The sequence below is a fragment of the Suricata suricatta genome, chromosome 13 (genome assembly GCF_006229205.1).
Source record: "Suricata suricatta isolate VVHF042 chromosome 13, meerkat_22Aug2017_6uvM2_HiC, whole genome shotgun sequence".
Lineage (NCBI taxonomy): Eukaryota > Metazoa > Chordata > Mammalia > Carnivora > Herpestidae > Suricata > Suricata suricatta.
Genome location: NC_043712.1, coordinates 60,776,538 through 60,800,366, shown reverse-complemented (window position 1 = coordinate 60,800,366; position 23,829 = coordinate 60,776,538). Strand labels below are relative to the sequence as shown.

The 23,829-nt window shown below is 36.5% G+C and overlaps 1 protein-coding gene and 1 non-coding gene across 2 annotated transcripts in view; one reads left to right on the top strand and one right to left on the bottom strand.

The window, feature by feature from the left end:
• Positions 1 to 4,749: 4,749 nt before the first annotated feature.
• The window catches only part of KIAA2026 (KIAA2026 ortholog), a 133,196-nt gene continuing 114,116 nt past the window's right edge, over positions 4,750 to 23,829 (bottom strand). The window contains exons 9-10 of the mRNA XM_029919668.1: positions 10,436 to 10,623; positions 4,750 to 9,360 (exon numbers count right to left, since the gene is read on the bottom strand). Coding sequence (XP_029775528.1) covers positions 5,726 to 9,360; positions 10,436 to 10,623 — 3,823 coding nt within the window. The 3' untranslated portion in view covers positions 4,750 to 5,725. The remainder of the gene's footprint in view (positions 9,361 to 10,435; positions 10,624 to 23,829) is intronic.
• LOC115277210 lies at positions 12,489 to 12,628 on the top strand. The gene has a single exon (XR_003902301.1). It is a non-coding gene; the product is annotated as a U4 spliceosomal RNA (small nuclear RNA).

Here is a 23,829-nt window from a genome sequence, read left to right as displayed (position 1 = left end):
ATTCATCACATCAATAAAAGAAAAGACAAAAACAACATGATCCTGTCAATAGATGCAGATAAAGTACTTCACAAAATACAGCATCTTTTCTTGGTAAAAACCTTCAAGAAAGTAGAGATAGAAGGATCAAATCTCGAGATCATAAAAGCCATATATTAATGACCCAATGCTAATATCACCCTCAATGGGGAAAACCTGAGCACTTTCCCCCTAATGTCAGGAACAAGACAGGGATGTCCACTCTTGCCACTGTTAGTCAACAAACTATTGGAAGTCTTAGCCTTGGTAATCAGACAACACAAAGGAATAAAAGGCATCTAAATCGACCAGGAGAGGTCAAACATTCACTCTTTGTAGATGACATGAGAAAAAAACCCCAAAAGATTCCACCAAAAAAACTGCTAGAACTGATCCATCAATTCAGCAAAGTGGCAGGATATAAAATCAATGCACAGAAATCAGTTGCATTCCTATACACCAACAATGAAACAACAAAAAAGAGAAATGAAGGAATCGATCCCATTTACAATTGCACCCAAAACCATAAAATACCTAGGAATAAATCTAATAACCAAAGAGGTGAAAAATCTATACACTGAAAACTATATAGAGAAAGCTTATGAAAGAAACTGAAGAAGACACACACACAAATGGAAAAATATTCCATGCTCCTGGATAGTAAGAACAGATATTGTTAAAATGTCAATACTACCCAAAGCAGTTTACATATTCAATACAATACCTACCAAAATAATATCAGCATTCTTCACAGAGCTAGAACAAAGAATTGTAAAATTTGTATGGAACCAGAAAAGACCTTGAATAGCCAAAGCAATCTTGAAAAAGAAAACCAAAGCAGGAGCATCACAAGCCCAGACTTCAAGCTGTATTACAAAGCTGTGTTCATCAAGACAGTATGGTACTGGCAAAAAAACAGACACTCAGACCAATGGAACAGAATAGAGAACCCAGAAATGGACCCACAGACATATGACTAACTAATCTTTGACAAAGCAGGAAAGAATATCCAATGGAATAAAGACAGTCTCTTCAGCAAGCGGTGCTGGGAAAACTGGACAGCGACATGCAGAAAAATGAACCTGGATTACTTTCTTACATCATACATGAAAATAAACTCAAAATGGATGAAATACCTATATGTAAGACAGGAAGCCTCAAAATCCTCAAGGATATGGGGCGCCTGGGTGGCTCAGTCAGTTGAGCGTCTGGCTTCGGCTCAGGTCATGATCTCGCGGTTCATGAGTTCGAGCCCCGCATCAGGCTCTGTGCTGCCAGCTAGCTCAGAGACTGGAGCCTGTCTTCTGATTCTGTGTCTCCCTCCCTCTCTTACCCTCCCCTGCTCACATGCTCGCTTTTAAAAATAAAATATTAAAAAAAATCCTTGAGAAGAAAGCAGGCAAAAACCTCTTTGACCTTGGCTGCAGCAACTTCTTACTCAACGCATCTCCCGAGGCAAAATGAACTACCGGGACCTCATCAAAATAAAAAGCTTCTGCACAGCAAAGGAAACAATCGCAGAACTAAAAGGCAACCAATGGAATGGGAGAAGTTATTTGCAAATGACATATGCAATAAAGGGCTAGTGTCCAAAATCTATAAAAAATTATCAAATTCAACACCCAAAAAACAAATAGTCCAGTGAAGACATGAGCAAAAGACATGAATAGATACTTTTCCAGAGAAGATATCCGAATGGCCAACCATATGAAAAAAGGCTCAACATTTCTCATTATCAGGGAAATACAAATCGAAACCACAATGAGATATCACCTCACACCTGTCAGAATAGCTAACGTTAACAACTCAGGTAACAAAAGATATTGGCAAGGAAGTGGAGAAAGAGGAACCCTTGTGCACTGCTGGTGGGAATGCAAACTGGTGCAGCCACTCTGGAAAACAGAATGGAAGTCCCTCAAAAAATGGAAAACTACCTTATGACCCAGCAATTGCACTACTAAGTATTTTCCAAGGGATATAGGTATGCTGTTTCGAAGAGGCACATGCACCTCAATGTTTATAGCAGCACTATCAACAATAGCCAAAGTATGGAAAGAGCCCAAATGTCCATCGATGGATGAATCAATAAAGATGTGGTATATGTATATAATGGCGTATTACTTGGCAATCAAAAAGAATGAAATGTTAGTTTCCAGCTAGGTGGATAGGACTAGAGGGTATTATGCTAAGCGAAATTAGTCAGAGAAAGACAAATATCCTGACTTCACTCATATGAAGACTTTAAGATACAAAACAGATGAACATAAGGGAAGAGAAGCAAAAATAATATAAAAACAGGGAGGGAGAAAACATGAGAGATTCTTAAATATGGAAGACAAACAGAGGGTTACTGGGAGGCAGGTAAGGCGTATTAAAGAATCTACTCCTGAAATCATTGTTGCACTATATGCTAACTTGGATATAAATTAAAAAATTAAATTAAATTTAAAAAATAGGCTGGAAATGGAAGCAGGAATCTAAAGAGCCCCCCCCCCCCCCCCCCCCCCCCCCTTTTTTTTTTTTTTTTTTTTTTTACTATTCACAAAGGAGAATTTATTTTTTTTCTAGGAAAAACCATATAGGAAATGAGAGGAAAGAGCTAACATATCAGAAAGACATGTTATTTTCACATTTAACTTAGTATTGAAAATGATGCTGAGTATAGATATTCAAATGTATTAATTCTATACTATGTGTGGAAACATACTGTTCTAAAGTACCATAAAGCTTTCAGATAGCATTGTAGTGACTTTTCTTCCTTTACATGAATGCCTTTATAAACAATGTTGAAGAATACTTAATGATAACACCAAATACAAGAACTGAGGAATTTGACTTTGTACTCTTTGGCTGGCCAAGATCCCAGAAATCCACATGATCTACCAAACTGGAAGAAAAAGAAAAAGAATATGGCTTTTGGTTCTATTAAGAAGCTACCTAGATTTCTCACTGACTTGTTCAACAAACATATACTGAATGTCTATGGGTGCCAGTTACTTAGGTGACAATGATAACTGACCTCATTAAAGGTTGCTGTTTAAAAAGGAAAACATTTAATAATTGCATACAAATAATCTCATTACAGTAGTATAGTACTGTGCCCTTCTCAATCCATGAGTGACTACAATATCATAATGCTGGCTAGGGTGAGGTAAGGAGAGGGAGTTATGTGATATGTAATGAGAATCTGTAATGAAACATTAAGTCAAAAAGAACTTCTAGGAATGCCTGAGATGCCTTGAACTTTCTAGATAGTAAAAGAATACTAGGGTTCAATAAGTAAGGGAATAGGCTGAAAAGAAGCTGGTGAGGTAAGGAGGAACAGATTGAGGACCCTTTTAATCCCTAAGAGGATGGCGGGGGTGGGGGTGGGGTGAGGTGGGGCTGGGGTTTCACTCTAAAAGTTAGTTCACCAGATCACACAGAGTTTCAAAGGTCATATTAGGACTTTGGATTTAGGAGTTAGAAAAGAATTAGTGGTTAATAATTAGTTTAGGTCCTTCATTGGGATTAAAGTTGGACCTTAGGTAATTTAGTACATTAGTTTCTGAAAATGGTATGGAGAATTCTTTAAAGGGAAAAGATGAATAATTTCAAGTTATTTTGCTTTAAAAGTTGAGTATGTAAGTACACTCAGAGCACACCTATGCACAAAGCAATGCATTTCCAAGTATCACTCACATTCCCTTGAGATCCAAGGTCTTTCTAAACTGAGAGGGAAAGAGGGGGAGTGAATACAGAGAAGAGCATAGACATAATTGGGAAAGGTACTGTTTTAGAACATAACCACAATTTTTGAGAGCCCTTAGTAACTTTCCAGGAACATCCTCACATCCTTTCCACTTTGAGAACTAATACATTTCAGTGTAGTTTCAAAGGAAGTTTTTAGGCTTACTCTTCCCCATCATTTTCAACTCGAGACTATAACTCCATGTATTGAGGTTTATATCATTATAAATGTAATCTAGATGAATATATAATCAGTGTCTCAAATTAGATAATGAAAAAAAAGCCAATAAATATAAAATCTATCTTTCTTTGACTTTTTATGCCTTGCCTCTTTTTAAAAGATATTTATTTAGGACTAAGCAATTACACATTTTTTTGTGTATTCCTTATGCTGTGCCTTTTCCCCCCAGCCTTTTATTTTTTAATTTTAATTCCAGTATAGTTAACACACAGTGCTATATTAGTTTTGGGTGCACAATATAGTGATTTAACAATTCTATACATTACTCAGTGTTCACTGTGATAATAAAATCTATCTTTTATTTACAATGAGGCATAATCTAAAATACCACGAAACCAAACCCTGAGAATAAGCTGACCCACCTGCTTTAAAACAGAATATAAGTGACTGCTCTGTAATTGAAAACAATAAGCAAACGAAAGCAAAGAATGCTTACAAGTACTTTAAAGTGTTCAAATTCATTTGTTATTCTAAATTAAAAAAGGAAAATTCTTATGTTTCATTATTTTGGAAAATCAGTCAAGTATGAAACACCTCAATATAAAAATAAACATATCAGGAGGGAAGCTAGATAAAGGGTATATAAGACCTCTCCATACTACCATCACAACTGCTTGTGAATCTAAAATTATTTGAGAAATAAAAAGTTAACAAAGCATACCTGAGGTGTATAAATACAGACCAAACACATTGGCCTAAAAGATTGCTAATTTAATCAACGGGGAATTTGGTGGTGAAATAAGACAAAAAACTTAAAACAATGAAATCTAGAGTGAAACTTTATAATAGAAGTAATGTATAATCATGGAAAAAGAATTTAAAGCATCAGGTTCAACTACTGGCTTAGTTCTACTAGCCAGTTGCTGGATGACCTTAGACAACATCACTTAATCTTTCAAGAATACTGTGAAAAGCAAATAAGATATATGAAGTAAAGTTTGTAAACTGTAAAACCTTGTATAAATGCTAACCATTAATTCGAATTTCCCACCCATAATTCTTTTTTTGTAACGGTCTGCCTTCATTTTCTATAATGTATTCTTTCAATGGAACAAGAACACAATTTAAAAATGGTATTCAAACAAAGAAATATAGCAACTCAGTTTATTACATGCAGATTCTTCTGCATTGTTGCTAACAGTTCACTGGTCCAAAATTACTAAAATATTTAAAAAACTATACATTATATAAACAAAACATAAATAAGACAGCATAGTTCTTTGTACATATAGTTTAGTACAGGTTGTTAGGATTTAGAAATATGTATAATTTTACAATTTTCACAATGCATAAATATATGTGTGTGTGTGTACACACACACACACACATATTTATTTATATTTTTACAGAAACAAAAACAAGATTTCACCAATGACACAGAATACCATATTGTTGATACACATTGCCATAGTCCAAGTTCAAGAAGAAATGTCAATCCAAGTGTGAAAGAGCTAGCTTACTACAAACTAGTGAAACTTGACTTTGTCCAATTTATGCAGTACAGACAGGTAGATCTTGTCTATTTTAAACAACTTTTGAAAACATATACCAATGAGTGAAATGGAACAGATCTTTTCCTCCCAAAGGAAACAAAGCTTTGTTGCAAGCTAATGAAAAGATACATTAAAACACACAGAACTATGTATAGTATGTTTTCAACAGCATAATAAAGTTAAAATTTTTATGGGAGTCAAAACAATGCCCCATTATTTAAAAACTGGCTCATTTAGTCTAAATTCAAGATGCAGCTGTGTCAGGCTTCTCTAAGTCAGATGAGTGAAAAGCAGGGAAGACAGAGGCAGGATTTCCACTACCAGATACAACAACTTGAGAGAGAGATGAAGAGAGAGAAGAAACCTTAGATGCTGGAGGATTTATGGCATTCAAAATTGCTCCTTCTGGGCTAACCAACAATTTTTTGACTGATGTGTCTAGATGAAATACTGATGTGCTACTTGGCAATGGAGGATTAGTAGAGCAAATAGCAGAAACCAAAGACGTCTTAGCCAAGAGAGTAGCTGGAGGAGACTTAATTACCGAAGACAATGACACTGTTGGTGTGGGAAGTGAAACAGAAACTTTAGCAGTTGTGTTTATGATCTGTGGTGTTGTATGTATTGTGGGTAGAGGACTGACATTCCCAAGAGAATTTACAATTTTTGTAGAACTGTTTAGAGAATGCTTCAAAGGCTGCCCACTTAAAGAATTTTTTGATGCTAGTGTGATCTTCTGGGCAGGATTATCTACTGATATAGCTGGAAGGCCTTGGCCACTGTTAAGAACTAAGGGAGGTCCATATTTTGGATTAGCAGATATAAGAAGAACATGGCTGCCAACTCCAAGACCTTGTGGTGGAACAATAAACCGGGTTCCATTAATCATGATCTGAGTACCAGGTGCCAAAGGTGTATTGGTGTTGATAACTATTTTTTGCTGAATATAAGGTTCACTGAATTGACCCCCTATCACACTATTTACATTTGATGGTGCTGTAGCAGTGTGAATGGCAGAGCCACCCGGAGCAGAACTGTAACTGGAGGTTGATTTTACTAAAGCAGAGGACATTTGCTGGTTTGGCAGAGAAGCAAAACTGGAAATATTAATTATTTTACCTAGACTTTGTGAAAGGGATGGCAATTCAGTTTGAGGTTTATTTGTGTTTGTATTTGTTGGCACTGAAGTTAAAATCCCTGGTGACTGAAACTGTACAGAAGTCCGTGATTGTCTTTTAGAAAGAGATATAGAGCATGTGGCTCCTGGTACAGTTGCCACTTGTGGAACTGTGTTGATTACTTTAGAGGATACAGTCACAGGTGTAGGTAAGGCAACAGTAACAGGGATCTGCAAAGCTGATGTTAAACATTTAGGGGACACTATTGGTTGTGTAGTTGAAATCAGAACAGATGATGCAAGATGTCCTGTTTTCACAGTTGATATAGCCACAGTGGTTCCAAGATTTGAGGTGCAAAGTCTATTTGACAAAATAGGCATAATTCTTGAAGAGGTATCATTTCCACTGACTAAAACAGGAGGTCGTGTCCCAACTGAAGCAGAGGTTGAGGTCATTGAAAGAGAACCCACAGACATGTTTGCTCCTGTTACTGAAAATGTGTTTAGTGCTCTTGCTGCAGAAGCCATTGATTCATTAAGAGGAGTAATATTTTGATTCACAAAATTTGAGCTTATAGGAATTGAATTACCACTTGTTGACAATGGCAAAACATATCCCTTGGTACTTTTTTCTTCTCCTTTTGGGATTACATTTTGCAATATGTTAATTGATGGTATGGCTGGTACACTGCCGGAAGTGTTTACAATTGCTTGACCTATGTTTAGTCCAATTTTTATATCTTTTATCTGAGATACAGTTGGTGATGAATTTATTTTTATTGGTGCTCCCACTGTTGATGGAATTAGTACTATCTGGGGTTGTTCTGGAGTCTTAACGTATGTTTTATTCAAGGGGGGAGAAAGAGTTTGTTTTAATGGTTCTGCCACAATAGTTGAAGTGCCACTGGGAATTGGAGCATTAATAAAAACTAATTTCTGAGCAGAAACCCCTGTAGATGTTGGTGCAGGTGTCATATTAGTTGCAGTTCCACTGCTGGAAGAAAGAACAGATGGAGCTGACACCAGCATAAGTTTGTGTACTGCAGTGCCACTGATCACATCACCATTTGTTGCTGCTGTTGTTTCTGACCTTGTAACAGGGAAACTTTTTGTGAAATAATCTACCTGTTGTTTATTTGGAGTATGAATAACATTTGATTTGGTTTGTCCAAAATTTCCTGTTGATATGCTAATTACACTTACTGAATTATTTGCTGTTGATGATAGTAGAGTGCCAGAAGAAAGAGAGGACTTTAAGGGAGAAGGAGGCATATGTGAAGCTTTATCTATCATGTGGCCCAAATTATCACTGCAGGAAGGTTGGCCTAATGTAAGCTTGCGATTCTTTCCTACTGATGGATTAAAGCCAGCTGGAATGGAATCAGAAGTTTGTGTTTGGCTAAAAGATGGGAGACTAGATGTAGTAGTCATTCCAACTGAGGGTGAAAAAACAGAGGATGATGAAGTTGTTGATTTGGATACCAGAAATGCCTGAAGCTGAGGAGCAAAAGTAAAAACTGAACTTGGAGATAAGCTATTAGGTGAACTTTGATCTGGACTGGTCTGTACTTTTACAACTCCAGTGTTCCCACCTCGTGTCCTAACAAGAATTGACTGTGAATCTCTTATACACACAGTTTTCAGTTCTTGCTTTACTTCAGAAGAATCAGCTGTTTGTTGTGCAAAAGAGTTGAAGGAACTACCAGGATTTGTAGATCCACTTAGTGTTGCTGTTGATAACAGAGGCTGAACTGCTGAGGACATGGTGGATGAAACAATGGGCTGGGGAAATGTGGCTTCTGAAACTGCATTCTTGACTCTTCCTGACTCACTCTGGCTAATCTTAACTGGTGGTGTTAACAAATTACTTACGGAGGTTACAGGCAACAAAGGCTGTGGCCTATCATTACTCACATTTGATAAAGGTGTAACTGTCTTATTGAAAAGTATATCGGGTAGTTGGGTAGAAACAGTTCCTGCTGAGCTGACAAGAACTGATGCTAAAGAAGAGTTTACATTTGCTGTCTGTGGGGAAGATGAACAATGTTGTTCTGTACCTTTCTGTTGAAGTGGTGGTATTTCTTTTGAAACTGCTTTCTCTTCCTTGGGCTGAATCACAAAATTCTTAGGCAGAATGAGAACCTGTTGCATGATTTTCTCTCCTGTTTTAGAATCTAGCACAGGTTGCATCTGAATCTTTACAGAGCTGTTATGGAGATCTATAGGCAACCACGGGCCACAGGGCACTTTGTATACCATTTGAAAAGGACCTTTTGTACTGGTGTGGCCCGTCAATGCTGGCTTTATTGGACTTGCTTCTGGAGGAGATATAACTGGTTTTTCCACAGCAGCGGGAGGTCTACCTGTGGAAGGGGGCAGTTGATTTGTTAAGGTCACTTTGTTCCCAATATTCTTTGCAAGCAAGGCCTGAATAGGTTTGGTCCCTTTCTGGAGAACAGATACTGGTGTTGAATCCATTGCGGCAAAGGACTCTGGAAAGAGTGGCTCTGTATGCTTTAATTCATTCAAATAATCAATCTGCATCTCACCTTCTGCATTCTCAACTGTTGTCTCATTTGTGCTTAACTTTGCTTTCTTCCTCGGGGAAAGCTCTTTTGTGCTATCATCCAGATAATTAGTTTGTTTTAACTGTCGTTTAAGTGTTTTAGGCAGTATCTTTGCAATATCTTTAGAAGGCAATTCCTTTTTCAACAACTTGCTTCTGGCCATAGGAAAATCTATTTCACACAGTTTCATATCATCTGAAAATTATAAAAGCAAGCATTATGTTTAAATAAAACAACTGAATAGCAATAAGACCAATTATTAAAAAAGCACGTCAAACTTGGAACTGGCAATTTATTAAGAAATCTACTATAAGGTGATTTAAAAGTCTCAGCACACTGATTGGAAAATTAAGGTAAGGTGTTCTTTGACATGGCAATCTTGATAGCATAACCATTCCCAACTATGTATTAATGCTAGTATTATTTTTATTCCAACTCTGTTAATTCTGCTGCCAATACAAACACAAAGAAAAATTTACATCTCTTAAAGAGATACTCAAGCCAGCAATTAGAGCTCAGAATTTAGATTTGAAAGAAATAGAGTCTAGTTCTTTTCTTCTAGATAAGGAAATCATGAAATCAGAGACGGTTCTCCATTCTAATTTTCAGAGACTCTAAAGGAGTTTCTGGGGTTAATTATTCCTACAGTAAAAAATTTATGTTCATATCAGTGAAACTAGGTTGATGAGAAGCTGCTCTTTTTCAAGTCACTAAGGACATGAAAAACAACAGGTTAAAAAATTACTAACCACAAATTTTCACACTTTCTCTTACATAACTAGATTTACAGAATAATATAATGTGATAAACTGAAATGACTTACAGATTACCTAATCTAGCCCCTTTATTAGAATGATATATCTACTCTGGGGTCTCATTAGGCCATCAACATTGGTCATTCCTCATAAAAAAGTCTTCACGGATTAGGGACTTGTCAAATTCCATTTAAATCAAACATCAAAAACAGTGCTTCAAAAATAGTAATAATAAAAAGATGAACTTATTTTAGAGAGACTGTCTATCAAAGATGTGTGATCTATAATGAACAAAGACATGCCTACAGTTTGTAGGCAGGCACTGATTCCAGAAACTCCTAGAAATTTAATGACTTCAAGGAACCTGAATAAGGACACAGGGGACACCTTCAAAATATGGGAGATTTTCCTAATCAATATATATCATTAACCAGATTATTCTTTACCTCCACATATGATACTAAAACTTCTCTTTGTGGTTTTAGTATTGATTTAAAGAAAGTTTTAATACCTACCCGAATCAAAGATATCTTTCTCCAGGATATCTAGAGGTTCTGTCACCTCTACAGACTTACTAATTTCTACTTTAGGAGATTCTTTTCCAGGATCTCCTTCACCTTCTTCAGTAGTCCATAGTTCTCTAGTAAATTTATCATGATCAGGCTGTCTTTTGAAATCATCATAGTCTTTCTTTAGGCGGCTCCTGAAATAAAATGTCCAACAGAACAAACAAAACATACACCTTAAACTCTTAAAAGCTAAACTAACTTTTAATATTTTAAAACTTTATAAAGCTAAACTAACTTTTAATAACCTTTATTTTGAGGTATTTTCAATTAAGTCACTAAAAGCTATGTTTTAATCTCAAGTGTGGTTCAGACTTGCCAACAATTATCATTAAAGAAGAGAAAACCCAGGGAGTAGACATAAGAAACTGAAAAGGATTATATTTATAATAAACATACCACCAATTTGTCTTTCTAAATGTGGCTGTTAGACCTATTGAATGAGAGAAAGGTAATTTTTTTTCTAGCTGCACAGACAGAAATAGATTTAAAATAGTTTTATAATTACTGATTATAATATGGTAAAAAAGGCCATTTAAAAGTTAATCAAATCTTAGACACTTCACCATAAAACTAATAGAAGTAACAAATGAATTCAGTAAAGTCGCAGGATACAAAATTAATACCCAGAAGTTGGTATTATTTTTTCTATACATTAGTAACAAAGTAGCAGAAAGAGAAATTAAGAAAGCAATTCTATTTATAACTGCACCAAAAAGAATGAAATATTCAGGAATAGGCTTAACCAAAGAGGTGAAAAATATGTACTCTAAAAACTTTAAAACACTAACCAAAGTAATTGAAGATGACACAACTGGAAAGACATTTCATGCTCATGGGTTGGAAGAATATCATTAAATGCCATACTGCCCAAAGCAATCTACAGATTCAAGGCAATCACTATAAAAATACCAACAGAATTTTCTCAAAACTAGAGGAAAAGGTACTAAAATTTGTATAGAACTACAAAGGCCTCAAATTGCCAAAATAATGCTAAAAGTATCACAATTCTAGATTTCAAGATATACTACAAAGCTGCAATAATAAAAACAGTAGGGTACTGGGGCGCTTGGGTGGCTCAGTTGGTTAAGTGTCCAACTTTGGCTCAGGTCATGATATCACAGGTTGTGTGTTCAAGCCCCATGTCACTCTCATGCTCTCACTCTCACAAATAAACATAAAAATAGTATGGTACTGACATAAAAACAGACATACAGATCAAGGGAACAGAATAAAAACCCCAGAAATATACCCACACTTATATACCCACATTCATATGGTCAATTAATTTATGACAAAAAAGCAAGATGGTAAAAAGTCTCTTCAATAAATGGTGCTTGGAAAACTGAACAGCTACATGTAAAAAAATGCAACTGGATCACTTTCTAACACCACACACAAAAATAAAACCAAAATAGATAAAGACCTAAAATGTGAGATCTGAAACTATAAAAATCTTAGAAGAGAACACAGGAAGCATGGCAACATTTTTCTAGATTTGTCTCCTACAACAAGGGAAACAAAAGCAAAAATGAACTACTGGGACTAAACAAAAATAAAAAACTTCTGCACAGTGAAGGAAACAATCAACAAAACAAAAAGGCAACCTAATGAATGGAAAAAGGTATTTTCAAGTGATACATACAATAAAAGGTTACTAACCAAAACATATAAAGAACATATACAACTTAACACCAAAAAGCAAACAATCTGATTAAAAAATGGGCAGAAGACCTGAATTGACATTTTTCTAAAGAAGACCTATAGATGGCCAAGAGACACATGAGAAGATGCTCAACATCATCAGAGAAACACAAATCAAAACTACAATGAGATATTACTTTACACCTGTCAGAATGGCTAAAATAAAAAAGTTAAGAAGTAACAAGAGTTGGTGAGGATGTGAAGAAAAAGGGACCCCTGTGCACTGTTGGTGGGAATGTAAATTGGTGCAGACACTGTGGAAAACAGTATGGAGGTTTCTCAAGCAATTAAAGATAGAAGCTTTGTAACAGTGGCAGTATCATAGCCAATGAGGTTTATCTGAGGCACGATTACTGCTAATTGAAAACTTTTCCCAATATCTGGCCGGGATGATTTGAAATATACTCGGCATTGGCAATTTTTGGAAAAAAGTAATTAAAAATAGAAATAACATATGATCCAATAATTCCATTACCAGGTGTTTGCTCAAAGAAAACAAAAACACTGTAAAGGAAATAAGCACCCCTGTGTTCACTGCAGCATTACTTACAATAGCCAAGCTCTGGAAGCAACATAAGTGTCCATCAACAGACAAACGGATAAGGAAGACGTGGTATATATATGTGTGTACAGACACACACATGAGCATGCACACACATATGCGCACACACACACACACTGTTAATATTATACAGCCATGAGAAAGGATAAGATCTTGCCATTTGCGATAATATGGATGGACCTAGAGGATATTCTGCTAAGTGAAAGTTAGTCAGAAAAAGAAAAATACTGTAAGATTTCACTCATATGTGAAATCTAAAATAACAAATGAATCAACAAATAACAAGAAAAAGTCCTATAAATACTGAGAACAAACTGATGGTTTAGGGTGTGGGGGATGGACAAAATAAGTGAAGGGAAGTTGGAGATACAGGTTTCCAGTTTTGGAATGAATAAGTCACAAGAATAAAAGGCATACCATAAGGAATATAGTCAATGATATTGTAATAGTGTTGTACAGTGACAGTAGCTACATTTTTGGTGAGCATACCATTATGCATAAACACGTCCAATCACTACGTTGTACACCTGAAACTACTATAACATTGTGTGCCACCTATACTCAAAATAAATTGTTTTAAAAAGGTAATCAAGAAATTCTAGGAAATAGTATCTACTATTTTTGACTTATACAGAATACAGTAACCAAAAAAAAACCCTTATCATGTAATCCTGAGAGTAATCATATCTAAACATTTTGATCTCACTAGAAATATTTTTTATTTACACACAGAGAAAGCTGAAAAGTGCTCTTTCAGAAACCCTTTTTACATAAAAACATACAGCTATGTTTCCATAAAACTATGGAGATCAAAACATTTCCAAAGACACGTAATTTAGAGTTCTATTATTCTTCTTGTTTTCAACTGAGTTTCTCTATTCTACCCCTAACCTTTACCTTAGCTCATTTTGTTTAAAAAAAAATCTGGGGGTGCCTGGTGGCTCAGTTAGTTAAGTGTCTGACTCTTAATTTTGGCTCAGGTCATAATCTTGAAGTTTGTGGGATTGAGACCTGCACTGAGCTCTGTGCTGACAGCAGAGCCTGCTCGGGATATTTTCTCTCTCTCTCTCTTTCTCTTTGTCTGTCTGTCTCTCCCCCCCCCCTCTGCCCCTCCCCCTGCTCTCTCTCTCTCAAAATAAATAAATAAACTTAAAAAAATCTGGACATATATTCTCCAATTTATTTTTACTACAAATTCATATTTGAGTGTACTGAAGTTTAAGTCTCACTTCTGTCACTTAATAAACTGTAAGACTTTGGGGAAGCTACTTAAACTTTTTTAAGTTTATTTGCTTAGAGAGAGAGAAAGAGAAAGAGAGAGTGAGCAAATGAGTGTGTGCAAGTGGGGGAGGGGCAGAGAGAGTGAGGGAGAGAAGAATCCCAAGCAGGCTCCTCGATCAACAGAGTCTGATGCAGGGCTCAATCTCATGACCATGAGATCATGCCCTGAGCCAAAATCAAAGAGTTAAATGGTTAACCAACTGAGTCACTCAGGTGGCCAGCACCTTAAATTTTCTAGCATCAATTTGCTTTTTTGTATAATGGAGATAATAATAGTTCATACCTCACAGTATGTGTGGCACACAGAATAACTATAAAATTAATTTCCTTATAATATCTTCATGAGGGTTGTATGAAATTCCTCCCTTCTCAATCCTCTTATCTATCTCAGCTGTTTTATTTTATTTACAGGGAAAATAGAAGCTGGGGCGCCTGAGTGGCTCAGTCGGTTAAGTATCTGACTTTGTGAGTTTGAGCCCTGCATTGGGCTCTGCTCTGACAGCTCAGAGCCTGGAGTCTGCTTCAGATTCTGTTTCCTTCTCTCTGCCCCTCCCCTGCTTACAGTCTGTCTGTCTCTCTCTCTCTCAGAAATAAACATTAAAAAAAGAAGATGAAAATAGAAGCAGTCAGACAAAAACTTTCATATGCTCACATCTCATGTGCTACTTAAGCCCTTCATCTGTACTCATATTCTGTCTTCCTGTCTCAACTAATCCCTCTGTTTACGCATCCTCTCTTACCTATCCAAGGATTTAATTCTACCAAATGTCTCTTCCTCTTCCTGAGTCCATTTTTGCCTATTCGATCATTTTCACCAGTACACAGAAACTTATTTCCCCATCAATTAAAACAAACAAAAAAACAAAGCACTCTCTTTTGACTGCAACTTATCCTTCCAGCTAGTGCCCTATTTCTCTGCTCCACTTTATGATAAAACTCCAGTTCCTCTCCTCTAATTCTCTTGAACAGACTCCTATGACTTTTACCCAATTTTCTACCAACACAGCTTATTAAGGTCATCAATGATTTCCATGTTGCCAAATTCAAAATTAATTCTCAGACCTCATCTTTTTCAATCCATCACGAGCAGTCCTCCTTTTTGAAGTATTTTCTTTACCTGGCTTCCAAGACCCCCTTCTTTCTCTTGGTTATCCTACCTTACTGAACACTCCTTCTCAGTCTCTTCTGCTAAGTCTTTTTTTTTTTTTAATTTTTTAAAATGTTTTTATTTATTTTTGATACAGAAAGAGACAGAGCATGAGAGGGGGAGGGGCAGAGAGAGAAGGAGACACAGAACTGAAACGAACGTGAGATCTGACCTGAGCCGAAGTCGGAGGCTTAACCGACTGAGCCACCCAGGCACCCCTCTTCTGCTAAGTCTTATTCCTCTCCTCTATCTCTAAATTTTGGAATGCCCAGGGCTCAATCTCTCTTTTTCTCAATGCTCATATTCTAGGTGATTTCTACCAGTCTCACTGCTTAAATATAACCTATATCCTGATGACCCTAAATTTATGCCTCCAGTCTGGTTTATTCCATTGAACAGGGACTTATATACTAAACTGGCTACTCAATTAAGCCCAATTTAGATGTCTAAAAATCATACCAAACTTCACATATGGAAATCCAAACTCTTGAATCCTTGTCCTGCAAATGTACTACTCCTTTAGTTTCTCCTATGTAAACTAATGGCAATTCCATTATTCCAGATATTTAGACCAAAAATACTGAACATCATCTTTTTACTTTTTTTTTTTTTTGATACTCTGTATCCAATGTTTAAGAAAATTTTACCAATCCTACTTTCAAGATACATCCAGGGGCGCCTGGGTGGCTCAGTCGGTTAAGCCTCTGACTTCGGCTCAGGTCAGCTCTCACGTTCGTGGGTTCGAGTCCCGCGTCAGGCTCTGTGCTGACAGTTAGCTCAGAGCCTGGAGCCTGCTTCTGGTTCTGTGTCTCCTCCTCTCTCTGACCCTCCCCCTCTCATGCTCTGTCTCTCTCTGTATCAAAAATAAATAAAACATAAAAAAAATTAAAAAACCCCCGATACAGCCAGAATCCAACCATTCCTTGTCATCTGAATTGCTGTTGAGGAGCATCAAGAACAACAGGTGACCATCAACTGACCCACGAGCTGGACCAAGGCAATCAAAGGCTTCTCATTACCTCCCCTGCCCTTGGAATGCAGGTTCTACTTGAACTTCCTGCTCCCAGAACACAGCCTTGAGATAGTGATGTTGAAAATACCCCCCCTCCACACACACACAATATATGTGATTGCATATAATTAAGGTGTATATGAACTTTTACGATCTGGTGGGCAGGTGCAGAGATCCATTTGTCTTGCTGCTGCCCAAGAAAAGCCTCATCAAATGTAATTTCCCTTTACTTACTCAACCTTCCACCTGCACATGTGGAGTGGCTTTCTTCCTTTGATCTCTCCCTACTCTCTGAATAGAGATGCCAGTTTCAGATTACACCAGGAAACTCCTTACAAGGGTTGCAAACCAATAACCACTATACTGTTTCAAGCCACCATCATTTTTTTTTAACCTGGATTATTGCTGTTTGTAACTGAGTTCCCTGTTGTCCCACTACACTAATCTCAACATAAGAGGCAGCGTGAGTGCTTTAAAACATAAGTCAGATTATGTCCCTCCTCTTTTGAAAACCATTCAATGGTGTCTTATTTCAGACAAAAGTCCTTAAAGACTTATATGATCTGGATACTGTTCCCTATACTTCTCTGATATCTTGACTCTTAGCCCTTTACTCCTTACTCACTCAGCTCTGGTTACACCTGTGTACCTTTGCATTTCCTCTAAATGCCAACCTCAGGGATTCTGCATCTTCTTTTCTGTCAGATACCCACATGGCTCTCTCCATTTATTTCAGGTCTCTGTTTGAATATCAACTCATCAGGAAAGCTTTCCCTGATAGCCTACAAAAGAGCAATCCAAACCAGGATATCCAAACCAGGCATTTCCTATTCTTAACTTATTTTTCTTCATAGCACATATCACTGACATTTTGAGTTTATCTGTTTCTTCTGAGAATGTACACAACAGATGAAGTCAGAAATTAGTAACAGAAGGAAAACTGGAAAATCCACAAGTTTGTGTAAATTAAATAACACACTCTTAAATAACCAATGGATTAAAGAAATATAAGAAAACCTGGAAAATACTTACAGATAAATGGAAATAAAAACACAACATTGTAAAACAGTGGGGAAAAAAAACTGGGGAAAAGAAACAGTGCTAAGGGGGATATTTAGAGCTATAAAGAAATGCTTATACTAATAAACAAGAAACCTCTCAAATCAACAACCTAACTTTATAACTTTAGGAATTAAAAAAAAAAACAAACTAAACCTCAAGCTAATGGAAGGAAGGAAATAAGATTATATCAGAGATAAACAATACAGAGAATAGGGAAACAATAGGGAAAAATCAATGAACCCAAAAGTTCCTTCTTTGAAAAGATCAACAAAATTAACAAATCTTTATCTAGATCAACTTATAAGAAAAAAAGAGAGAAGACTCAAATTAGGAAAATCACAGATAAAAGTGAGGCCATTACAACCAAACCCATAAAAATAAGATTATAAGAATACTTTGAAAAATGGTATGGCACCAAATTAGATAATTTAGATGAAATGGACAAATTTCTAAAGCCAAAAACCTACCAGGATTAAGTCACAAAGAAATAGAAAATCTGAATACACCTATAACTATTAAAGGAGAATGAATAAAAAATTAAAGTCTCTCAACATGGAAAAGTCTGGATCTAATGCACTCACTTGTGAAATCCACCAAACATTTAAAGAACTAATACCATTCCTCTGCAAACTCCCCCCCGCCCCACCAAAAACTGAAAACCAAGAAACACTTCCTAATTCATTCTTTGAGGCCAGCATGCTAATGCCAAAGCCTGACAAGGACACTACAAAAAAAAAAAAACTACAAACAAGTATCATTTTTATTTTTCTGTTCACATTTTAATTCCAGTTAGTTAACAAATAGTGTTATATTAGTTAAAATGTACAATATAATGCTTCAACAACTCAATACATCATCCTGGTGCCCATCACTACACGTGCACTTCATAACTGCCATCACATATTTAACCCATCCTATACCCTCCTCTCCTCTGGTAACCACCAGTTTTTTCTCTATAGTTGAGTCTTGTTTCCTGGTTTGTCCGTCTGTCTGTCTGTCTCTCTATATTTTTCCCCTTTATTTTGTTTCTTAAATTCCAAATGAATGAAATCATACGGTATTTGTCTTTTCCTGACAGATTTTTATTAGCATTACACTCTCTAGCTCCATCCATGTTACTGTAAATGACAAGATTTCCTTCTTCCTTTTCGCTGAATAATATTCCATTGTGTGTGTGTGTGTGTGTGTGTGTGTGTGTGTGTGTGCGCGCGCGCGCGCGCCACTTCTTCTTTATCCATTTATCAATTAATGAACGCCCGGGATGCTTCCATATCTTTGCTACTGTAAATAATGTTGCTATAACAAAGGGGTACGTGTTTCACTTTGAATTAGTGTTCCTTTGGGTAAATACCCAGTAGTGCCATTATTGCATCATCATTTTTAACTTTTTGAGAAGCTTCCATACTGTTTTCCACAGTACCTCCAACAGTATGCATTCCCATGAACACTATGAGAGTTCTCCTTTCTCCACAACCTTGTCAATACCTGTTGTATCTTATGTTGTTGACTTTAGCCATTCTGACAGATGTGAGGTGATATCTCATTGCAGTTTTGATTTGCATTTCCCTGAAGGTAAGGGATGATGCACATCTTCTCCTATGTCTGTTTGCTATCATTAATCTATGTGCCTATTTTTGTGTCAGTACAATACATACTGTTTTGATTACTACAGCTTTGCAATATCACTTGAAGTCCAGAATTGTGATGCCTCCGGTTTTGCTTTCCTTTTTCAAGACTGCTTTGGCTATTCAGAATATTTTGTGGTTCCATGCAAATTTTAGGGTTGCCTCTTCTAAGCCTGTAAAACATGCTATTGGTATTTTGATTGGGATTGCACTAAAGGTGTAAATTGCTTTCTGTGGTACTGACATTTTAACAATATTTGTTCTTCCCATCCTTGGGCATGGAATGTCTTTCCATTTCTTGGTGTCTTTTTCAATTTCTTTCCTCACTGTTTTATGGATTCATAGTACAGGTCCTCTTTGGTTAAGTTTATTCCTGGGAATCTTATTATTTTTGGTACAACTGTAAATGGGATTCATTCCTTAATTTCTCTTTCTGATGCTTCATTATTGGTGTATAGAAATGCAACAGATTTCTGTATACTGATTTTGTATCCTGTGGCTTTGCCAAATTTGTTTAGCAGTTCTAGCCATTTTTTAGTGGAGTTTTTGGGCTTTCTATATATAGTATCATGTCAACTGCAAATAGTGAATGCTTTACTTCTTCCTTGCCAGTTTGGATGCATTTCTTGTTGTTGTCTGAGACCACTGTGGCTAGGACTTCCAGTACTATATTGAATAATGGATATTGTATTTTGTCAAATGCTTTTTCTGCATCTACTGAAATGATCTTATAGTTCTTATCTTTTCTCTTATTGATGTGGTGTATCATGTTGATTGATTTGCAATTATTGAACTACCACTACAACCCAGGAATAAATCACATTTGTTTGTGGTAAGTGATCTTTTTAATATATTGTTGAATTTGGTTTGCTAGTATTTGTTGAGGATTTTTGCATATATGTTCATCAGGGATCTTGGCCTGTAGTTCTCTTTTTTAGTGGTGTCTCTATCTGGTTTTTTTTTTTTTTTTTATCAGGGTAATGCTGGCCTCATAGAATGAATTTGGAATTTTTCTTCCTCTTCTATGCCCTGGAATAGTTTGAGTAAAATAGTTATTAATTCTTCTTTAAATATTTGGTAGAATTCAGCTATGAAATCATCAGGTCCTGGAGTTTTGTTTGTTGGAAATTTTTTGGTTATGCATTCAATTTCTTTCTTGGTTATCAGCCTACTCAAATTTTCTATTTCCTCTGGTTTCAGTTTTGGTAGTTTATAGGTTTTTAGGAATTTATCCATTTCTTCTAGATTGTCCAATTTGTTGGAATATATTTTTTCATAATATTTTCTTATAATTATTTGTACTTCTGTTGTGTTGGCTCTTATTTCTCTTCTTGCATTTGTAATTTTGAGTTCTTTCTCGTTTTTTCCTGATAAGCCTGACTAGATGTTTATCAATTTTAATGATGTTTGTCCAAGGAAACAGCTCCTGCTTTCACTGATGTGCTCTTCTGTTTGTTTTTTAGTTTCCATATAATTTACTTCTGCTTTAGTATTTATTATATCCTTCCTTCTGCTGGTTTTATGTTTTGTTTGTTATTCTTTTGCTTACTCCCTTAGATGTAAGGTTAGGTTGTGTTTGAGACTTTTCTTGCTTCTAATTGAGCCCTTTATCTCTACTTTGTTATTCTTATCTCTGTGTTAAGGGTCTCACTCATGTCTTCCACCCTCTTCTCAGGTCCACTGAGTATCCTTATGATTGCTGCTTTAAACTCTCTATCAGGCATATTACTTATATCTGTTTGGCTTAGATCTCTGGTCGCAGCCTTGTCCTGTTCTTTCATTTGGGATAATATCTCTGTCTCCTCATTTTGTCTACTTCTATGTCTGTTTCTCAGTGTTAAGAAAATCAGCTATGTCTTCTGCTCTTGAAAGAAGTGACTTTATGAAGAGGAGGTTCTGGAGTGTCCTGCAGTGCAGTGTTTCCTGTTCACCAGAACCTGGCACTTAAGGAGAATGTCCTATGTGTATTGCTTATGCCTTGCTGTTATGTCTGAATCACTTTTCCTTTCAGAGCAGTCGTCTGCACTGACCTATGCTTACTCTGTAGTATTAGTGGGACTCAAGCTGACTGACTCTGAGAGGGGAGAGCTCGCCAAGGAACTTGGAAGCAGGCAATCGATGTTAGCAAAATTACACTGGGCCACTAGTCCTCTGCAGGATCTCTCAAAGCGCTATGGCTGTGGGGGATGTGAAGCTGGTCTGGGTGCAAGATGATGGCTGGGCATGGCCTGCAGCAGCAGATATGCACCTGGAGTCTGGACTGGGCACCTGGGCACTTTAACAAAACTTGCCCTGAGCTCTGGGTTGAGGCTTCAGGTTTCTGTGCAGCTTTGTCTCCTGCAGCTGGTTCAACGTTAATTCTGGGGGTTGGGGAGGAAAATGGTGCCTGCCGGCTTCCTCATTTTGAAAGAAGTCCAACACGCTCCAAAATCAGTATGAACAGACCTGTCTCTTATTTGCCCCTGGAGTTGTGTAAACTGCTGTTTTTATGTTGCCTCTCTGCACAGGCTGATATCTCTTTAAAGGTAGCAACCCAGCAGCTATCACTTACCCTCCTGGCTCACCTGTGCTTAGTTTGCAGACTTTTAAAGCTCGAGGCTCCAATTTCCACTTGTTTTACAAACTAATAGAATTCAGCTCCTCTAGTTTTTAAAGCCAAACATTATGGGGGATTAGTCTTCCCCATGTGACCTCCTTGATAGAAATGCCTGTTTCTTTGCCCTCTCCGTGTATACAGCTCCCACCCTCCTGCTAGCAGCCTCCTCCACATTTTGGACTTTCCTAACTTTTCAGATGCAGCTTCTTTTCTATATTTAGTTGTGGAGTTTGTTCTGCCAGTCTTCAGATTGCTCTATGGTTTATTGACTTGGATGTGGATGATATCTAGTTGTAAACATGGAATGGTGTGAGCTCAGGATCCTCCTACTCTGCCAATGTTCCCATGATCCCCCAGACTAGTATCTCTTATAAACACTGATGCAGAAATCCTCAACAAAATATAAGCTAATGGAATTCTGCAGCATTGACATTGACATCCACATTGACACAATAAGACAAGAACCCACATGATCAACTCAATTGCTACAGAAAATGCATTTGAGAAAATTCAACATTCTTTCATGATAGAACACTCAACAAACTAGAAATAAAAGCTATCTCAATGTAAGAAAAGCCATACAAGGAAAACCCATAGTGAACATCATACTCAATGACGAAAGACAAATCTTTTCCTTCTACGTTGGAGTACAAGGCAAAGATACTCACTTTTGCTACTTCTATTCAACACAGGACTGGAAGTTCTAGACCAAGCATTAGGCAAGAAAAAGAAAAGCATCCAAATTGGAAAGAAAAAAATAATCTTTTCACAAATGACATGATCTTATATGTAGAAAACCCTACAGAGTCACACACACACACACACAAAAAGATCGAAACTAATTAAATGAGTTCGGCATAGTAGCAGGATACAAAGTCAACATACAAGAATCAGTTGCAGTGTTCATACAATAACAATGATCAATCTGAAAAGCAACTTAAAACAATTCCATTTTTAATAGCATCAAAAAATAAAACACTTAGGAATTAATCAAGAATGACAGACACTTATACAAGGAAAAGTACAAAACATTGGAAAGAGAGATTAAAGACATAAATGGAAACACATCCATTTTTATAGATGAGAAAACAATATTTTTAAGATGTCAATACTACCCAATGCGCTCTACAGATTCAAGGCAATCCCTATCAAAATCCCAATTATATTTGTTATGGAAATATAAAAACCTATCCTAAAACTCATATGGCATCTCAAGGGACTTCAAATAGCCAAAACAATCTTGAAAAATAAAACCAAAGTTGGAGTGTTCACACTTCCTGGTTTCAAACCTTACTACTAAACTTACTAATGATTTTTTGGGAATTACACCAAAGGCAGAGGCAACAACAAAAGAAGACAAACTGGCACTACCAACAAAATAGAAAGGTAACACACAGAATGGAAGGAAACATTTGCAAATCATACACCTAATAAGGGATTAATAGAATAACAAAGGAATTCCTAAAAATCAACAACCAGATTCAAAAATGGGCAAAAAATTTGAATAGCCATTTCTCCAAACATATATAAGCAATCAGTAAGCACATGAAAAGATACTCAATATTATTAGTCATGAGGTAAATACAAATCAAAAGTACAAAAATAAACCACCTAGTACTCATTATAATGGTTACTATTTAAAAAAAAAACAAAATAAATGTTGGTGAGGATGTGGGCAAATTGGGATCCTTGTACACTGTTGGTGGGAATGGAAAATTGTATAGTCACTTGGAAAAGAGTATAGTGTTTCCTTTAAGAAATTAAAAATAGAACTACTCTACAACCCAGCAATTGCATTACTAGGTATTTACCCAAAGGACAGGAAAATGCTGATTCAAAGGGGCACATGCACCCCAAAGTTTATAGCAGTGCTATCAACAATAGCTAAATTATGGAAAGAGTCCAAATGCAAATGTCCATTGACTAATGAATGGATAAAGATGTAGTGCGTGCGTGTGTGTGTGTGTGTGTGTGTGTGTGTGTGTGTAAAATGGAATATTACTTCAGTGATCACGAAGAATGAAATCTTGCCCTCTGCAACAAAATGGGATAGAACTACAGTATATTATGCTAAACACACTGAATTTGTTGAAGTAAGTCAGAGAAAGATAAATATCATATGATTTTACTCATGTGGAACTTAAGAAACAAAAGAGATGAACATAGGGGAAGGAAAAATAAAATAAGATAAAAAAAAACAGAGGGAGGCAGACTATAAGAGACCCTTAAATACAGAGAACAAATTGAGGGTTGCTGGAGGGGAAGTGGGTGAGGGATGGCATTAAGGAGGGTACTTGCTGGGATGAACACTGGGTGTTATATATGTAATTGATGAATCACTGTGTTCTACTCCT